Source organism: Lepidochelys olivacea (genome assembly GCF_965140295.1).
Source record: "Lepidochelys olivacea isolate rLepOli2 genome assembly, chromosome: 1".
NCBI lineage: Eukaryota > Metazoa > Chordata > Testudines > Cheloniidae > Lepidochelys > Lepidochelys olivacea.
Window position 1 is genome coordinate 258,667,617 of NC_140411.1, and position 15,873 is coordinate 258,683,489.

At 47.1% G+C, this 15,873-nt stretch overlaps 1 protein-coding gene across 7 annotated transcripts in view; it reads right to left on the reverse strand.

The window, feature by feature from the left end:
- Nucleotides 1–15,873, reverse strand: part of TMPRSS6 (transmembrane serine protease 6) — a 35,641-nt gene that overhangs the window by 13,618 nt on the left and 6,150 nt on the right. For all 7 annotated transcript variants that reach the window (XM_084641652.1, XM_084641650.1, XM_084641648.1 and 4 more), the window contains 7 exons: nt 13,361–13,402; nt 12,378–12,582; nt 10,435–10,571; nt 9,219–9,331; nt 8,156–8,265; nt 6,157–6,302; nt 5,118–5,216 (listed from right to left, as the gene is read on the reverse strand). In XM_084641652.1, coding sequence (XP_084497778.1) covers nt 5,118–5,216; nt 6,157–6,302; nt 8,156–8,265; nt 9,219–9,331; nt 10,435–10,571; nt 12,378–12,582; nt 13,361–13,402 — 852 coding nt within the window. The remainder of the gene's footprint in view (nt 1–5,117; nt 5,217–6,156; nt 6,303–8,155; nt 8,266–9,218; nt 9,332–10,434; nt 10,572–12,377; nt 12,583–13,360; nt 13,403–15,873) is intronic.

Below are 15,873 nucleotides of genomic sequence, written 5' to 3' on the forward strand. Positions count from 1 at the left end.
TCCTCCAAAGTGCTTGCAACCCCTCCCAGCTTGGTGTCATCTGCAAACTTCCCACTCCATTATCCAAGCCATTAATGAAAATATTGAATAATACCAGATACAAGACTGACCCCTGTGGGACCCCACTAGAGACATACCCCCAGTTTGACTGCAGACCACTAATAACTACTCCTTGAGTACAGCCGTTCAATCCGTTGTGCACACGTCTTATAGTAAATTCATATTACCCTAGATGAGACTGTCATGTGGGACTGTGTCAAAAGCCTTACTAAAATCAAGATATACCATGTCCACAGCTTATCCACTAGGCCAGTAACCTTGTCAAGAAATAAATTAATTTGGTTTGGCATGATTTGTTCTTGACAAATCTATGCTGGCTATTCCTCATAATCCTATTATCCTCTAGGTGCTTACAAATTGATTTTTTAATAATGTGTTCCAGTATCTTTCCAGGTATTAAAGTTAGGCTGACTAGTCTATAATTCCTGGGATCCTCTTTTAGTCTTGTTCCCCCTTTTAAAGATAAGTACTGTTTGCCCTTCTCCAACCCTCTGGGACCTCACCTGTCCTCCATACATTCTCAAAGATAATTACTAACAGTTCTGAGATTACAGAACTAGCTGAAGCAATCACTTTAGAATGAATTTCATCAGGCCCTGCAGAAGAGAATGGCATGCCCAAGGTTCCATGCTAGGACTGGTGTTTAATATATTCATTAATAATTGAGGGAAAAGAGCGCAGTGAGGTGGCAACATTCGCAGCTGCTACAAAATTATTTTGGTTAGTCAAGACTAGAGAAGACTGCAGCAAATTTCAGAGGGCAGCTCATTAGCAGATTAAAGAAATTGTTAACAAATGCTCAGTAATGCATCTAGGAAGAAGAAACTTGATCTGTTTTAAATTCACTAACCATGCAAGAAAAAGTCTTGGATGTCACCTAACTAGTTTATTGAAAGCTTCCATTCCATGTACAGCCAGGCTCAAAGGGTATGTCTACACTGCATTGTAATCCCAGGTCGGTGGGACCTGGGCTTGTGGACTTGGTGTTACCAAGCCTGCGCTTGAGTGTCCACGCTGCATTGTAAACCTGGGCTTACAATTGCTGGACGCAGGTGTCTGAGCTGTGCTAATGTGTCCACACTGCACTACGCAGACATTCTGAATGGGGTCTGTGGCTTCAGCTGCATCTACACATCAAAATGACAGGGCCTGGATCTGAGTCACAGCAGGACTCAGACACTGAACGACCCCCCAGCATGGTCTTAAGACCCAGGTCCTGAGTGTTTTGCTGACCCAAGTCAGACTGATTTGTGTGTGGATGGAAGGGGGACTTGGCTCAAACCTGAGGTATAGCCTGGGCTTAGCATGCAGTGTGGACATACCCTAAAAAGACAAGCAAAGAGTCCGGATCTATCAGGAATAGGAATGAGAGTAATACTGAAAATATTCTAATGTTGTTCTATAAATCAAAGGTGCGTCTTCACTTGGAATACTGTACCCAGTCCTGGTTAGCCCATCTACAACAAAACTAGAAGACCACAAAGCCACTACATTACACATCTTCAAATCCTTCCTTAAGCCCACCTTTGTCACACTGCCTGCAAAACACTCAACAGTGGCTCAGGCACTGGTAAGCACTGGCCACAGCACATGACATGTATTACGGTCGGCTCACTGTTACCTCGTGCTCCCCTTGCTGTTTGTTGCATCTACTTGTTGTCTTTTGTCTTATCATTAGATTATAAGTCCTTTGGGGGCAGGGACTGTCTGCTTGCTATGCTTGTGTGAACAGGCCCAAACTCAATGGGGCTGGGGCCTCCAGGCACTGCCTCAATATATTTATTATTTATGTAATAATTAACACAAGGAGTTCAGATGATTAGAGGCCTGGAAAAATCTGGAATAATAAAAACAGAGATTTAAAAGACTAGGGCTGTTTACTTTAGAGATGAGATGAAAAGGAGGGGGCTTGACAGGCACACAGGACAATGAACGTGGTAGAGAAGGTAAATCGGGCTGCTTCTTTTTATCCATTTTAATAATACAACGACACAGAGACATTGAATGAAACTGAAATGCAGCACATTTGGAACTGAAAAAGGAAATACTGTCTTTTTACAGCCAACTCATAATTAGCCTGTGGAACTCACAGCCACAAGATATCAGAGGCCAAGAACTCACAGACTTTAAGGCCGGAAGGGGCCATCAGGATCATCTAGTCTGACCACCTGCACGTCACAGGCCACAGAACCTCACCCACACACTCCAATAATTGGCCTTTAATCTCTGGTTGAGTTATTGGAGTCCTCAAATCTTGATTTTAAAAACTTCAAGTTACAGAGAATCCACCATTTACACTACTTAAAATCTGCAGGTGACCCGTGCCGCACGCTGCAGAGGAAGGTGACCCCCCCCCCGCCCCCGGTCTCTGACAATATAACCTGGGGGAAAATTCCTTCCCAACCCCAAAAATGGCCACCAGTTAAACCCTGAACATGTGGCGAGACTCACCAGCCCAGAAACCTGGGAGAGAATTCTCTGTAGTAATGCAGGGCCTTCCCCATCTAGAGTCCCATCACCAGCCTTTGGAGATATTTGCTAATAACCGTCACGGCAGTCTCATCATACTGTTTCTCCCCTGTAAATTTATCAAGATCAATCTTGAAACCTGTTGTGTTTCCCCTCTACCCCCCCAGCACTACTGCCCTTGGAAGGCTGTTCCAGAACATCACTCTGATGGTTAGAAACCTTCATCTAATTTCAAGCCTAAACGTATTGATGAATATTTTATATCCATTTGTTCTTATTGCCAACATTGGCCTTTAATTTAAATAACTCCTTTCTCTCCCGAGTGTTTATCCCTCTGATGTATTTACAGAGAGCAATCATATTTCCCCTCAGCCTTCATTTGGTTAAGCAATACAAGCCAAGTTCCTTGAGTCTCCTCTCATGAGGCAGGTTTTCCATTCCTCTGATCATCCTCATAGCCTTTCTCTGCACCTGTTCTAGTTTGAATTCATCTTAATAGGGTTCTAAAAAGGATCAGACATTTAGAGGATGAGAACATCCACAGCTATATAAGACACCGGGGAGGACACAACTAGAGATAACAAACCCTCTTGCTTCGAATCAAGCACTAACTGATGGATTTAGAAAGAAACTTCCTCCATGGACAGGTTTAGTCAATAACTTTCCACAATAAGGTTTTCTGTACCTCTTATTGAATCATCTGGTGCTGGCCATGGTCAGAGACCAGATCCTGGGGTAACTAGAGCCCTGTGAGACCCAGCACTGTGATTCTTATGTTCCTGTGAGCACAGGACTGTGAGTTTCATGGGAGGCCTGGAACAGCAGGGAGGGACTGTTGCATGCCAGGACTAACAGGCATGGGCAGCGTTGCATAGAGGCACATAACTCCTAATCCCATCCTCAGGGCATGAGACCAAGAATGCCAGAGTTCTAGTGCTAATCCCTCCACTGATTTGCTGGGTGGCCCTGGGCAAATAATCTAACTTTCCTCTCTGTTTTCCCCCCCCCACACACACACACCCCATCTGTAGTAATACTAAACATACTTCCCAGGGCAGCTGTGAGAGTTAATTAGGTGATATTTGCCAGTGGTTTGACAATACAAAGAGTTTGTGATGGGGCTGTACTCCCCACACTGGCCCTGCCAGAGCTGAATTAGGCCAAGTGGGCCCAATCAGCCAATTAAACTGCAAACGACAGTGCTTTAAGCTGTGTGGAGGGAGCTATTTAGAAGGAAGCTCACCTGTGAGGAAATAGGTAGGGCATCTATAAAGACAGGAGGCCGGCAGCAGTGTATGAGGACAACAGGGAGGAAGCCTGTAGTCCCTCTCCCTGAGGTAAAGGAGAAAGAAAGGGGAGAAGAAGCACAGTAGGCAGAAGTCTAGGGCTGAGAGCAGTAAGGTGGTGAAGATGCCCATCTTCACTACAGGGCCCTGGACTGGAACCCAGAGTAGAGGGTGGGCCTGGGTTCTCCTACCATCCACTGCAGAATGGCATGGTTAAGGGTAGTGGATACAAAGACTGCCGGAGTCGGTGTAGGAATGACTTAGTCAGGGCAGCAGTGTGAGGACTGCCTGACGCTGCTTGGGGAGAGATTTTGAAAGACTACCCTGGAAGAGGAAGATCTGAGTGAACTGGATGGAGGGCCAAGTCATGAAGAGGAAGCAGTAGCTCCTAGGTTGAGAGAAGGGTGCAGACTGAAAGAGAGAGATGGAGTGCAACTGCAGGAAAGGGTATTGGCCTGATGGAGCTAATATCCAGAATGGCCAGCAGGCAGCACTATCCAGTGGTGAGTAGAGTACTCTTACACAGAGCTCTGCTGTGCGAGCACTCCATATGTTATGGGTGGCCAAGACTGTGGTGTGTTGGCAGAGCAGCGTGGGACACTCAGGCCTAGAACAGCAGGTGGGGCTGTAGGCCAGGACTGAGGATCACTGGCAGAGCTGTGGTGGGAGAGAGGAGTATAGTTTTGTTTGGGGGGGGGGTTGTTTTCAGGGGAGAGTGTGAACGCAGTCCCCCACTACCACAAATTATGAGGTCAAGTTTCCTGCATTTGGGGAAATTGTAGGGGTCAGCACACCTGCAGTGCAACGGATGAGCCTCATCCTTGGAAAACTACCTTTGTGGTCATGGCCTGCACTGTACTAGCAGTGTGGGGGTAGAGGAATGCTGCAGGTTGGACACTGATTTATTTGAGGAACTTGTAGATCTTGGCGTATGGAAACTGTTTCTACTGCCCCATTTTCTGGGGCCAACTGTCTCTGTGGGATATATGGCCTCGAGAGTGCGTGGAGGAGCCTGGTGCGCGTTGAGCTTTCAGTCTTGCTTCCTAACAGACTGAAGCAGTATGATTCTGGTGGACTGAAGACTGACTGCCTGCATGTAACCAGGCCAATGCCTTTGTTACTTTCACCCCCCTGACTGATGCAGTGAAGTCTCTGTGGGGTTCTCCTGTCTCCCCCAGAGATCCCCCATTAGAGAGTTGGATTTGGACCATGGAGACCCACTCCTTTGTGCAGGAGAGGGTTGAACTGGGCTGAAAATCGCTGAGGAGAGACAGGGGGTAGAAATAATGGATGACGACTCACCACAGTTCCTCTCGTCCAGTCCATTGGGGCAGTCTTTGATCCCGTCACAGGCTGGGACGCACAGTCCATTGACAGAACAGAGGAACTCCCCGGGACAGGCTAAAAAGAATCACAAGGGAATGTTTAGTCCCCATTACAGGACCTCCTAAAAGCAAAACACTGAGGCTCAAAAGTGTGTGGCTACAAGTGCTATTGACCTTGCCAGCTCTCCAGGGATGTTTGCTCAGTGCTTGCTATGTTTCCAAAGTCCTGTGTAATGGCAGCCCCTGGAATCCGTGCATATGCACCCTGGCTAGGCAATGGGGGTATTGAAAGTTTGTAACCAATGCAGGTCACATGACAGAGTCCAGGAAATCAAGGGCAATCTCTCACCAGAACTCCTGGGGGCTACACTGTTATTACATCCTGCCACACCAGGCATGATGCTGGGGGGAATACTGGGATAGATTCCCTGGGGGCTGTTACAAAACCCTGGTTAGGGACATGAAAGAGGTGTCCCCATGACATTCAGGGAGTATGTAGAGAGGGACCGTGTACCCTGCCAAGTACTGCACAGTGAGACAAGACAGACTTGGAGAGAGAATGTGTGTGTGTGTGTGTGTCAGGCTTTGTTTCTCACACACACACACGGATTTCAAGGAAAAGCCGGAAATAACTCTCCAGGAGCCTTTGTGATTGAAACAGTCATTTCAAATTAAAATAAGCTAAGGCATCTAATTCCAAGGCCAGCTCAGTAATACAGAGGCAGAGGTGAGTCTACCTGTGCCTAGGTGTACAGTCCCTCAGTACCTCTGTGAGCTGTGCATATGATCAAGTGTTGTGTGCTTGTGTGTCCATGGTTCAGAGTGGTGTATGCGCACACATTCATGAGGGTAACGTGCGTCTGTACCTATAGGTGAGCTTGTATCTAGGACTTGGCATGTGTGGCTCTCAACACGTGCCAGGAGCTTGAGAAACCTGCTGGTGACTGGGTAGCAGTGAAAGATGCAGACTACATTCTCAATCAGTGTCTCTAATCTATAAGAAGCCCCGTACTCACGATCAGATTGGTTATAGAGGCTGTAGGCAGCCTGCACTCCAGGTCCGGTTAGAGAGATCTGAGAGGTGAAGCTGATGGTGATGCCGGTAGAGGACACAACAGGAATTCGCTCGGCATAGGCTTGCAGGGTCCGCAGGCCACACAACCTGATAGAGAAGTACAGGCAGGATATCCAAGAGTTTGTATGAAGGAGAAAAAATGTCGTCGTCAAGGGAAAAGGGTGTTGGGGCAGGAAGGTTCCATGGCACTTGAGAATTGGGGTCTGGACCATGAGAAGGAGAGAACCACAAGGACTGGGATAGCAGAGAAGGGGAAAAACTCTGTATGTTTTGGGGATGTAGAGTGGTGATGCTCCTGGAAATGCAGGGGAAGCCAGGCTTTTTCAGCAGACAGGCCATCCAGCACCACGCTCTGCTCTCCACTGCACCAGCACTTAGCTACTTGACTGGAACATCCTGAGGCCAGAGCAACTCTGGAGACATCACTGGTTTTACACTAGTATAACCAAGATCAGGGGCTAGCCCCGAGTGCCCAGAGAAAATGAAATGTGTGAGGAAGCAGCCCTAGAGACTGATGGAGGGAAAGGAAAAGAGACATGCTAAGGGTGAGATGGAGAGAATTTGAAATGATGGCGAAAGTAAAACACCATTTAAAGTTTGTGAGAGACGTGTAATGGTTCTGGATGTTCCGGACTGAACAGCTTTGGGGAGAATATTATGCACTTGGTAACAAAAACCAGGCATAGGGAATTGGTGTCATGGTTGTCCTTCTGCAAACAGGCCATATTTTATACACAGGCCCAAATTCTGCTCTGCTACCTCGGCATAAATCCAGAATGATTCCACCTACTTTGGAGGCATTAATCCTGATTTAGCCCTGTCTGGGTAAGAGCAGAACTTGTGCTTTCTAAACCAGTGCTATTTCTATATTGTCTTTCCTATGAACTCATGTCCTAGATCTTCACATGGCTAAATAAGAGTTAGGGAGGTTGGACTAGGGAGAAAAGAAGGAAAAAGTACATGCAAGGAAGGGATGCAAATAAAGGGGAAGTTGGAGACATACAAGACAGCTGTTGCTGATGATAGGCTGTGACACCCATAGTGGAGAGTCTGAGGTCATTGGAACAATTCCCTGGATTGGGTCCAAAGACAGAGGTGGCTGAGGTCAGGTGAGCAGCAGAGACAAGGTCTGCATGGTAGGTTGGAAAAGGCCCAAACAGAGTTTTAAAATAAGAGCACAATTTTGAACAGGCTCCTGAAACTAAAGTGGAGCCAGCTGGAAGGATCTGAGAATGGCAGTGCATTGGCTGTGCTTCTCTGTACGTGGGAGAAAGTGGGCAGCGGCAGGCAGTGCATGACGGCAGCTGGGCTTAGGGACGCCATAGAGAAGTCTTTATAGAAGGGAGTTTTTAATAGGCAAAGCAAGAAGAGGCAGAGACTCGGAGGCAGATTTGTGCGGAGGAAGATTTGAGGCAGTAGCACACAGACGATACTGCAGAGGTGGTGATAGGCACATTTGCAAACACAGGAGGTGTGGGAGGACGCCAGGGCTGCACAAAGTGGGGGAAACGAGACAATCTGCTTTACGCAGCACGAGGAAGAAGGGAAGTTGATAGCGACATTGGAGAGGTTTGAGGATGTTGCCTTTGCCCAAAAGAAGCACGTCTCTCTCTCTGAGATGCTTTTCTGAAGGAAGCTGAGGCAAAGCAATACATTGACTTGATCAAGATAGGCAGTCAGTGGACAAGGAGGAGTCACTAGAATATTGAAAAAGATATGGACAACTGAGTGCCATCAGCACAGTAGTAGCAGTTACGGTTAATAGCACAGATCAGATGACTGAGTGGGAGCAAGAAGATAGAAGTTAGAGCTGGCAAATGTTTCCTAGCAGACCTGGGGACTGGCTAAACCAGAGGTCTGGGGGCAAATTCAGACTCATGGAGAAGTAATCTGGGGTTGGAGATGGAGAGTGATAATCCAGCAAGAACATGAGCACAGACCTTCTGTTCTGAATAATCCACTGGCCTTGAGTACACAGCAGATCATACTTCTGTCTCCTCAGTGTGTAGCCATCAAACCACAGGACAACTCCGTAGTCGAGAGATGGGACCTGCATGGAGAGTGGTCCAAGAGCAGAGATGAGAGAGCAGCAGCAAGCTGTTTCCAGCCAAACAAATGGGACCCGTTGGCATGAAAGGGGCAAATGAACACAAATGGGAGAGCAGTGAATTCACACAGTACCAAGCTGGCAAGAGTTAGGCACAGTCTACACAGGCACCAGGCCACTGCCCCCTCTGGCCACCACCTTAATCCTGAAGTGTGGCACCCTCAGTCATTCCAGGCCTGCCTCCCAGACCTCTGTCAGAGCCCCTCAGTTATGGCCTCCAACACTCCCTGCTAGACCACTCCTACCTCCCCCTAAACACCTTTCCCATTGCACCATCACTGCTGGCTGTTCCAGCCCTAGATCCTACTTCCAGCCCTGCCAAAGCACCTCAGCCCTGCAGGAACCCTGCTGCTCCAGTCCTGGGGCCTTGCACCTAGCTGTGCCAATGCACCTCTCTCCTCATCCCTGCTACTCTAATGCTGGGTCTTGGTTGAACTGAGACAGGCTGGATTTGAAGAACAGAAGGTGACTGCCTAGTGAGTTTGATAGTCACAAGTCCAGGGTGGAGATCTAGGCTGAGAGCCACAGCCAGAATTGGAAGTATTGTAAGGCAATGATTCCCAGCCGTTTCCTTACAGGAAACCTCTTCCCGCACGCCTCCCCGCAACCTTCCTCCCATCTAGCTGGGGATCTAGCGGGGACTCCCTCCCATTTAGCATTACAGGAAGAGCTGTGATCTCATGACCTTCTGTTTGAGACTCTCTGCTGTAGGGTCTGCAGAGATGAAACTGCAGGGCACTCAACCCCCGCCCACACATCACTTGAGTCTGAGTGGAGAGGGCATTGCCACGGAGCAGTGGTGTAGGGGAAAAGGTGCCCTGGCGCTCTGTCTAAAGCCACTACTGTGGAAAGGTTTGGCTAGAGAAAGAGGAGGAGCCACGGGGGGTGGGGCTCACCGTCATGAGCCAGGTGCACTGTGTGTTGGGCGAGTAGTAGCTCGGGTAGTGTGGAGTGTTGATCTTCCCCTGCAGTTCCAGGCCTCCCTGCAGCATTAGATTCACCTGGCAGTCTGAAAACACAGACACCCCCCACACACACACACATCACCTGGGAAAACTGGATCCTCAGAAAAAAGGGACATGCCTCACCCGCAAGAGAAGAATGGAGGAAGACACAGGCTACGCGTTTGCTAGAGACCCATGAAGCTGTTTGCTGTGCTCATGGTCTGTGTTCTCTGTGGGACCAACATGCTTTCCCAGCTGGGTTCACTGGGAGCACCAGAAACATCCCAGGGGAGCTACTTCCTGACGAGGGGGGGCCCTCAGAAGCAGACTGCCGAGACAATCAACTGCAGGTGTGGTTGCCTGCTTGGCTTCCTACATTGCTATGCCGCCTTCCCACAGTGCGTACGTGTCGGGAAGAGCTGGGGACGATAGGGTGAAGGATCATAGTGCAGGAGATGCCAAGAGACCAGAGCTGGAGAAAAGGGCAGTGGGTACAGCACAAAAATGAGTAAGTGTCTGAAAAAAGAGGAAAGGCCAACTGGGAAAGGCTACAAGCTGTGATCTCGTGAGCTAAGCCGGGGTCAAGCCTGGCTTGTATTAGCTTGGGAGACACAACAGAGAAGTGTCCAAAGCAGTGTTGCTGCTGTACCCGGCAGTGCTCTTCCCTCTGACTCTCTGCCATTGCTCCAGCCTGACGTTAGGGGTTACTGAGACATTAGTGTGGCCTTCTGTCAGTTGCCTTGGCAACCCCAGCCCTGACCGCTCATGGTTATTAAAGTTCCCATGGCACTTCGTGCAAATTAAGGTTGTTAACCTCCTTCTCTTGGCCAATTTCGAATAGGAATCTGTTCTGCTGACCTAAATTCCCCTGTGACTTTAGCTGAATGCAGGACTCCTCACTTCTATCTATTGCCATCCTTTTTTTGGCTGCCATCACTGGAGCATCTAAGTGCCTCACAATCTTTAATGAATTCCTATTCCAAGCCATTGTGTGGTGGTTCCATGTGCTGTGAAACAGCTACCGTATTCCATCTCCATGGAGGAGTATCTTGTGATGGTGGGTGAAGTGACCCGTAGAATACGTGTGAGGCTAACTGACAAGGGGTCTGCACTGTGTGAGCTCTCCCAGCTCCTCCATTCTCCACGCTTTCCCTCCAGCCTTCCTCACCTTCAGAGGGCACAGCCTGGGCAGTGAGGATGAAAGGATCGTAGTAGCTGTACATCGCTTTCTTCCATACCACGGACATGACGTGGCCCGAAGAAAGGACTTCCACCATGGGCTCCTGACGGCTGCAGCCATAGAATCTGAGAGGAAAGAGAGAGCAGGAAGTGTGAAAGAGGATGGGAATGAGTAAAAGCAGTGAGGAAAGGAGAGGAGTGAAGTGGTGGTAAGAGACGGAGGGGAGAGAGGGGATGCGATTATTCAGACCTTTAACTTCAGTATGTTGCTAGACATTAAGGCCCAGATCCTCAAAGGTGTTTAGGCTTCTGACTTTCATCAAAATCAATGAACATTAGGAGCCTACATACCTTTGAAGCTCTGGACCTAGTAACCAAATCAAGGTATAGCACAGAGAAAAGGGCTCAGATCAGGGTGGGGGAACATGTCCGCACCCCTTGTTAGGATCTTCATCTTGTCTCAAACCAGACCACCTTCATGAGGACTCTGAGACCATGGGGTCCCCCTTGTGACGCTATGCCCCATATTCTTCTTAGAGAGATGCTTATGATATGAATATGGCATAACTAAGATATATTTTATGCAAAATGGATCATGTGAGGTATCATTGGAAAGGTTATGATTTACTGTATATGATTATTCATTTGTATGCATATATCATTTCTGTATCTGAAGTTAGGAATATTGACTATAACAATTACAACTGTGTTTACGCTTGGGGAACACCCACCAGACAGTGTGCAATCAGCCTGGATGGGCCATTAGGAAGGACAATAGGACTTTAAAGATACTAATCTCCCTCCTTCCTGAGAAGTTTCCTGGGAAGTTGCTTTGACACTACAGGGTCATGTGTTCATGTCACCTAATACTGGACACCATCTTGGACTGCTGGTATTTTTCCACTAGGAGGGGGTGGAGGGTCAAACTGGGAAACAAAGGATTCCTGCCATATGCAAATCCTATTTAAGGCTGGGAAGTGAGTTAATCTTGGTGGTTCTTCACTGCCTCCCTGCCCAAGAAGGAAGACTGCTGCAAACACCTGAAGAAACAAAGGAACCAAGCTGTGGGGCAGGGAGCGCAGGTGAGAAAGGTCTAGCCTGTGGAAAGAACACCTGGAGATTTAAGCTGCAAGCAGTGCAGCTTACTTTCAAGAAACTCTAATCTGCATGAAACAACATTTAGGGTGAGAATGTGCTACTATTAACTAGTTAATTTAGTATATTAAGCTTAGGTTGCGTGTGTTTTATTTGCTCAGTAATCTGCTTTGATCTGTTTGCTATCCCTTATCACTTAAAATCTACCTTTTATAGTTAATGCACTTGGGTTTTTTGGGTTTTTTTGTTCTATAACCAGTTTGTGTAATTCATAATGGGGAGGGCAAAAAGCTGAGCATATCTTCCTCCACATTGAAAGGGGGAGCGAATTTCATGACCTTATGCTGTATAGATCTCTCCACAGTGCAAGGCAATATAATTTTGGGTTTACACTCCAGAGAGTGTGTGCACCTGAGTGCTGGGCAATCCCTGAACTGAGTCTTCCCACACAGAGCTGATCTCTGTGTCTGTTTGCAGCTGGGTGTGTCCCTAGCTGTGTGTGTGCAGCAGGACAGGGTGAGGCAGCCTAGGCTGGTGGTACGCATGGGCTCAGTGGAACCGCAGTGCACCAGGTGGCACCCCAGAAGAGGGACCAACCCCTCATCCATAAATCAGTTATTTTAGACCCTTCAGGAGCCCTAGTTCTCCCTCTCATCTTAATTTGTGCCAGACCCCATTCCTAAGGAATCTTAGAGCCAGATCTTCAGCTGGTGTAAAATCAGAAGAGTTACACTCAAGTCAGTGCAGCTACACCAATTTATACTAGCTAAGGAGCTGACTGACCTTCTTCCTACCGCTCACTGTATTTGATATCAGTGTCGTACAAAAGCTACCTACGAGGTGATGAGATGGTTCTCCAGTGGCCCAGCTGCATCATACATGGCCAGCCGGTCCCTGCACTCTGGGAGGGTCCACTCCAGACGTAGTTTGATCATGTGGCCTTCGGGACCACGGAGGTGCCAAAGACAACTGGAGGCCAAGTAGTCAGGGCCCTTCAGCCTGAAGACTTCCTCTGCCCTGATGCGGCTGTACCTGTAGCAACCTGAATCCATGAGACAAACCGAACCCCAGAGTGCTGTTAGCTGAGTGTTGGAAGGGCTCTTGCCAACAAGATACCCTAATGATGACCAATACAAACCCCTACTACAGGGTTAGGTTCTGTGTTAGCCCAGTTCCTCCCAGTGATCTCAGTTTACTGTCACGCTTTACCCTAGTTCCTCCCCGTGACACCAATCCCCTCTCACTAGCTAACTCCATGCTAATTATCCCCTTCTTCTAGGCAAACTCTCACTCTCCTATTTCTCTTCTGTTTGACTCATTTTCCTTGTTCCCCTGGCCCCATCCTCCGTTTACAGTACATGCTGCCTGTTCTCCTGCTGACCCTTCTAATTCTCTTTGCGTTGGCAGCTCTGAAGGGGGACGGTAAGCGAAGGGAAGAGCGTTTCCAAATGCACACATTCATGCACACGCAGCACCTGAGCGCAAATGTCCAGCTATTAGCCAGAGAGTTTGTGAGAGTTTGTGATAAGTGTTCAAAAGTACCTATGTGATTTAGGCACCTTAGCCCAGATCCTCAAAGAGATTTCGGTGCTTAACTTCCATTGAGAGATAAATACCTAACACCTCTGAGGATCTGAAAGTCACAGTGGTGCTTTTGAAAGTGTTCTTCACTGTGTGCAGCATCAGTGCTTCGTGAATACAGTTCTCTTCCTGTCATTTTCCTTGATCTCACATCTCAGGACAGTAAACAATAATTCTGGCCCCTCACCAAATCCCCCCAAACAAAATGAACTCAAAGAGCAAGGGAAAGGATGGCCTACCCTGAGTGGATTTCAGCACTACTATGTCTTTCACACTGGATTCTGTTGGAAAGGAAATATATAAAAGAAAGACAAAAACATAAGAATCTGTAGTACCTAAAATCTAAGCTGTAGGATGGGCCCCTCTTCTCCTTTCTGTGCCCAATGGTTCTCTCTCCCCCCACATCAAGCACTACCCTGGGTGCCTTCGTTCCTTCCTATGCCTGTTATCAAGATCTACCTTGGTCACCTCCTCTAGCTCCCATTCCTCCTATCCTGGGCCCTGTCCCTCTTACCCATGATGCCTCAGCCTGCCATGAGCCTCTCTCCTTCTTTGCTTGCCCATCATCTGGTCCTCTCTCAAGTATATTCTTTCCTTCCCACACAAGTCAGTCATTAACCTAGGCCACCAGTCCTTATCCTTCCCCTCCTAACCGTGCTCATTGTCAAGCACTAGTACACCAGGGAAGTGCCTTGCTTCCCACACCTCCCAGGTTCTACCCTGGCTGCCTGCCTGTGACCCAACCCACTTTCCACCTTCTTTCTCTCTTTCTTTAGGTGGAAAGAAAGTTCCTTGGGGTGAGCAGAGATGTGGGGGTAGAAGGATCCAAATCCCAAAGGGGATTGGGCTCTTCTCACTCAGGGACTAAAGGCAGGAGGATTCTTTCCATTGACTTCAGTGGGCTTTGAATCTGCTGTCAAAGAGTTATGAATGGGGGAAAAAAAAACCCTGAAAATGTGAGGATAATAGGGAGGATTGGTACAAGTGACCACAAGGTATGTGAGTTTGGCACAGTGAATACTAGGTTAACAGAATACTGCAGTCCAAAAGGATTCTTTAACAAGAAAACCAGTTATGGGGAATTAAGAAATCTGGGGCCCTATTCTTCCTGTTACAGGATATGAATAACTTTCATTGGAAACAGTGGGAGTTTCTTGTAGTCTCTGAGAGACAGGGGTGGAGAGATAACAGGGCCTCCGGTGAGTGATGCCCAATGGATACTGCTTTATTAAATGTACTTTTAAAAAGGAACATAAAGAGAGGACAATCCACAAGCCTGTTTAAAAAAATAGTGTCATAGGGTGGTTGGCTCATTTAGGGGAGTTGGGCCCAGCCCCACCTGTGACTGATCAGCTGCCTCCCAGCTCATGCTAAGAGGCAGTGATCATGTGATAGCTTGTAGATCACCTGGTCCTCATAAAGGCCAGCAAGAGGTTTGTTGAGCAGAGGGCTGCTGAGGGGTGGGAAGAGTGTAGTTTCAGGAGTTCCTAGGGCAGGGAAAAGAGGCCAGGTTATATATGATTCCAAGGCAGATGGCCTGCTAAGGGTAATCCTATAGGGAGTAGACAGGCTCCTACAGAAGACCTTGAGTCAGGGTGAAAGGATGTGATTGATCTTTTTGAACCTGTGTTAAATAGATTTTTATTCTGGAGAAATAAAAATGAGTTCCTGAAAGAAAAGGGGCTGAAATCCTGTGGCTAGAGAGAGATTGCGGGCTTACAAATAGCTATTAGTAAAGTGAGGGAAGACTTGGACAATCTTACCACATACAAATCAGTGGGCTGATAAAATAGGCACCCCATGATAGAGAGGCAGCTAACAAATTTAGTAATATTAAGAGTCTTCACGTAGGAGCATTTGGTTGAGGGTTTTAAAACACTTTACCGCTGTCAATTAATTACACCTCAACAAGCTGTGAGGTTGGAAAGTGTTGTTAACTATCATTTTATTCCCACTTTACAGATGGGTAAACAAAGACCTAGATTAAGTGATTTGCCAAAGCAGTGTCTATCCCAGAGATAGAATCCTGGGGTCCAGATTTTTGCCCCCTGCTCTAGGTGCTAGGCATACTTCTTCCCAAACTGTCAAATCTTATTCAACTACAGACATTACATTTTGAAATTTCATGGAGAAACAGGGAAACCCCCATGGATGATCGTGGCAATTAGAATTGAGCAAATCTAACTTTAGACCCTAATAAAATAATGAATAAATGTGAAGGGGATGAGAGGAAAAAACTGAAAACCTTTAAAAGATAATGGTACTGACAAACTCAATTGCTAAATTACTAAATTAGTGGATAAAGGGAAAGCAGAAGATGCAATATAGCTTGATTTTTAGTGAATCATTAGGCATGTGTTTCATGAAATCTTAATTTAAATTGGCTTGAATGTGAGCTCTGTCACATACAGTGCACCAGAAACTGAAAAGCTGCAAATAAAAAATAATTATAAATGGCAATTTAATAAACGGAGAGAGGTGTTCAGTGGGACGTTAGGTTTGGTCTTATTTAACATCCTCATTAATGATCTGAAAAAGGGAGTAAAAAGCATTTTAATGACATTCCCCAATACTAAATTCAAAAACAGCCATGAGAACAGAGAGAAAAGGACTGTGTGAAATGACAAATAGGGTAGGGATATACCAAAATAAGATTAATCTGGGGAAAATGCAAAATAATGTATCTAGGGGGAAATGGTTGGAACATATTATTTAATGAGAAACTTGGAACTGGCAATAGTGAAAGAGACCC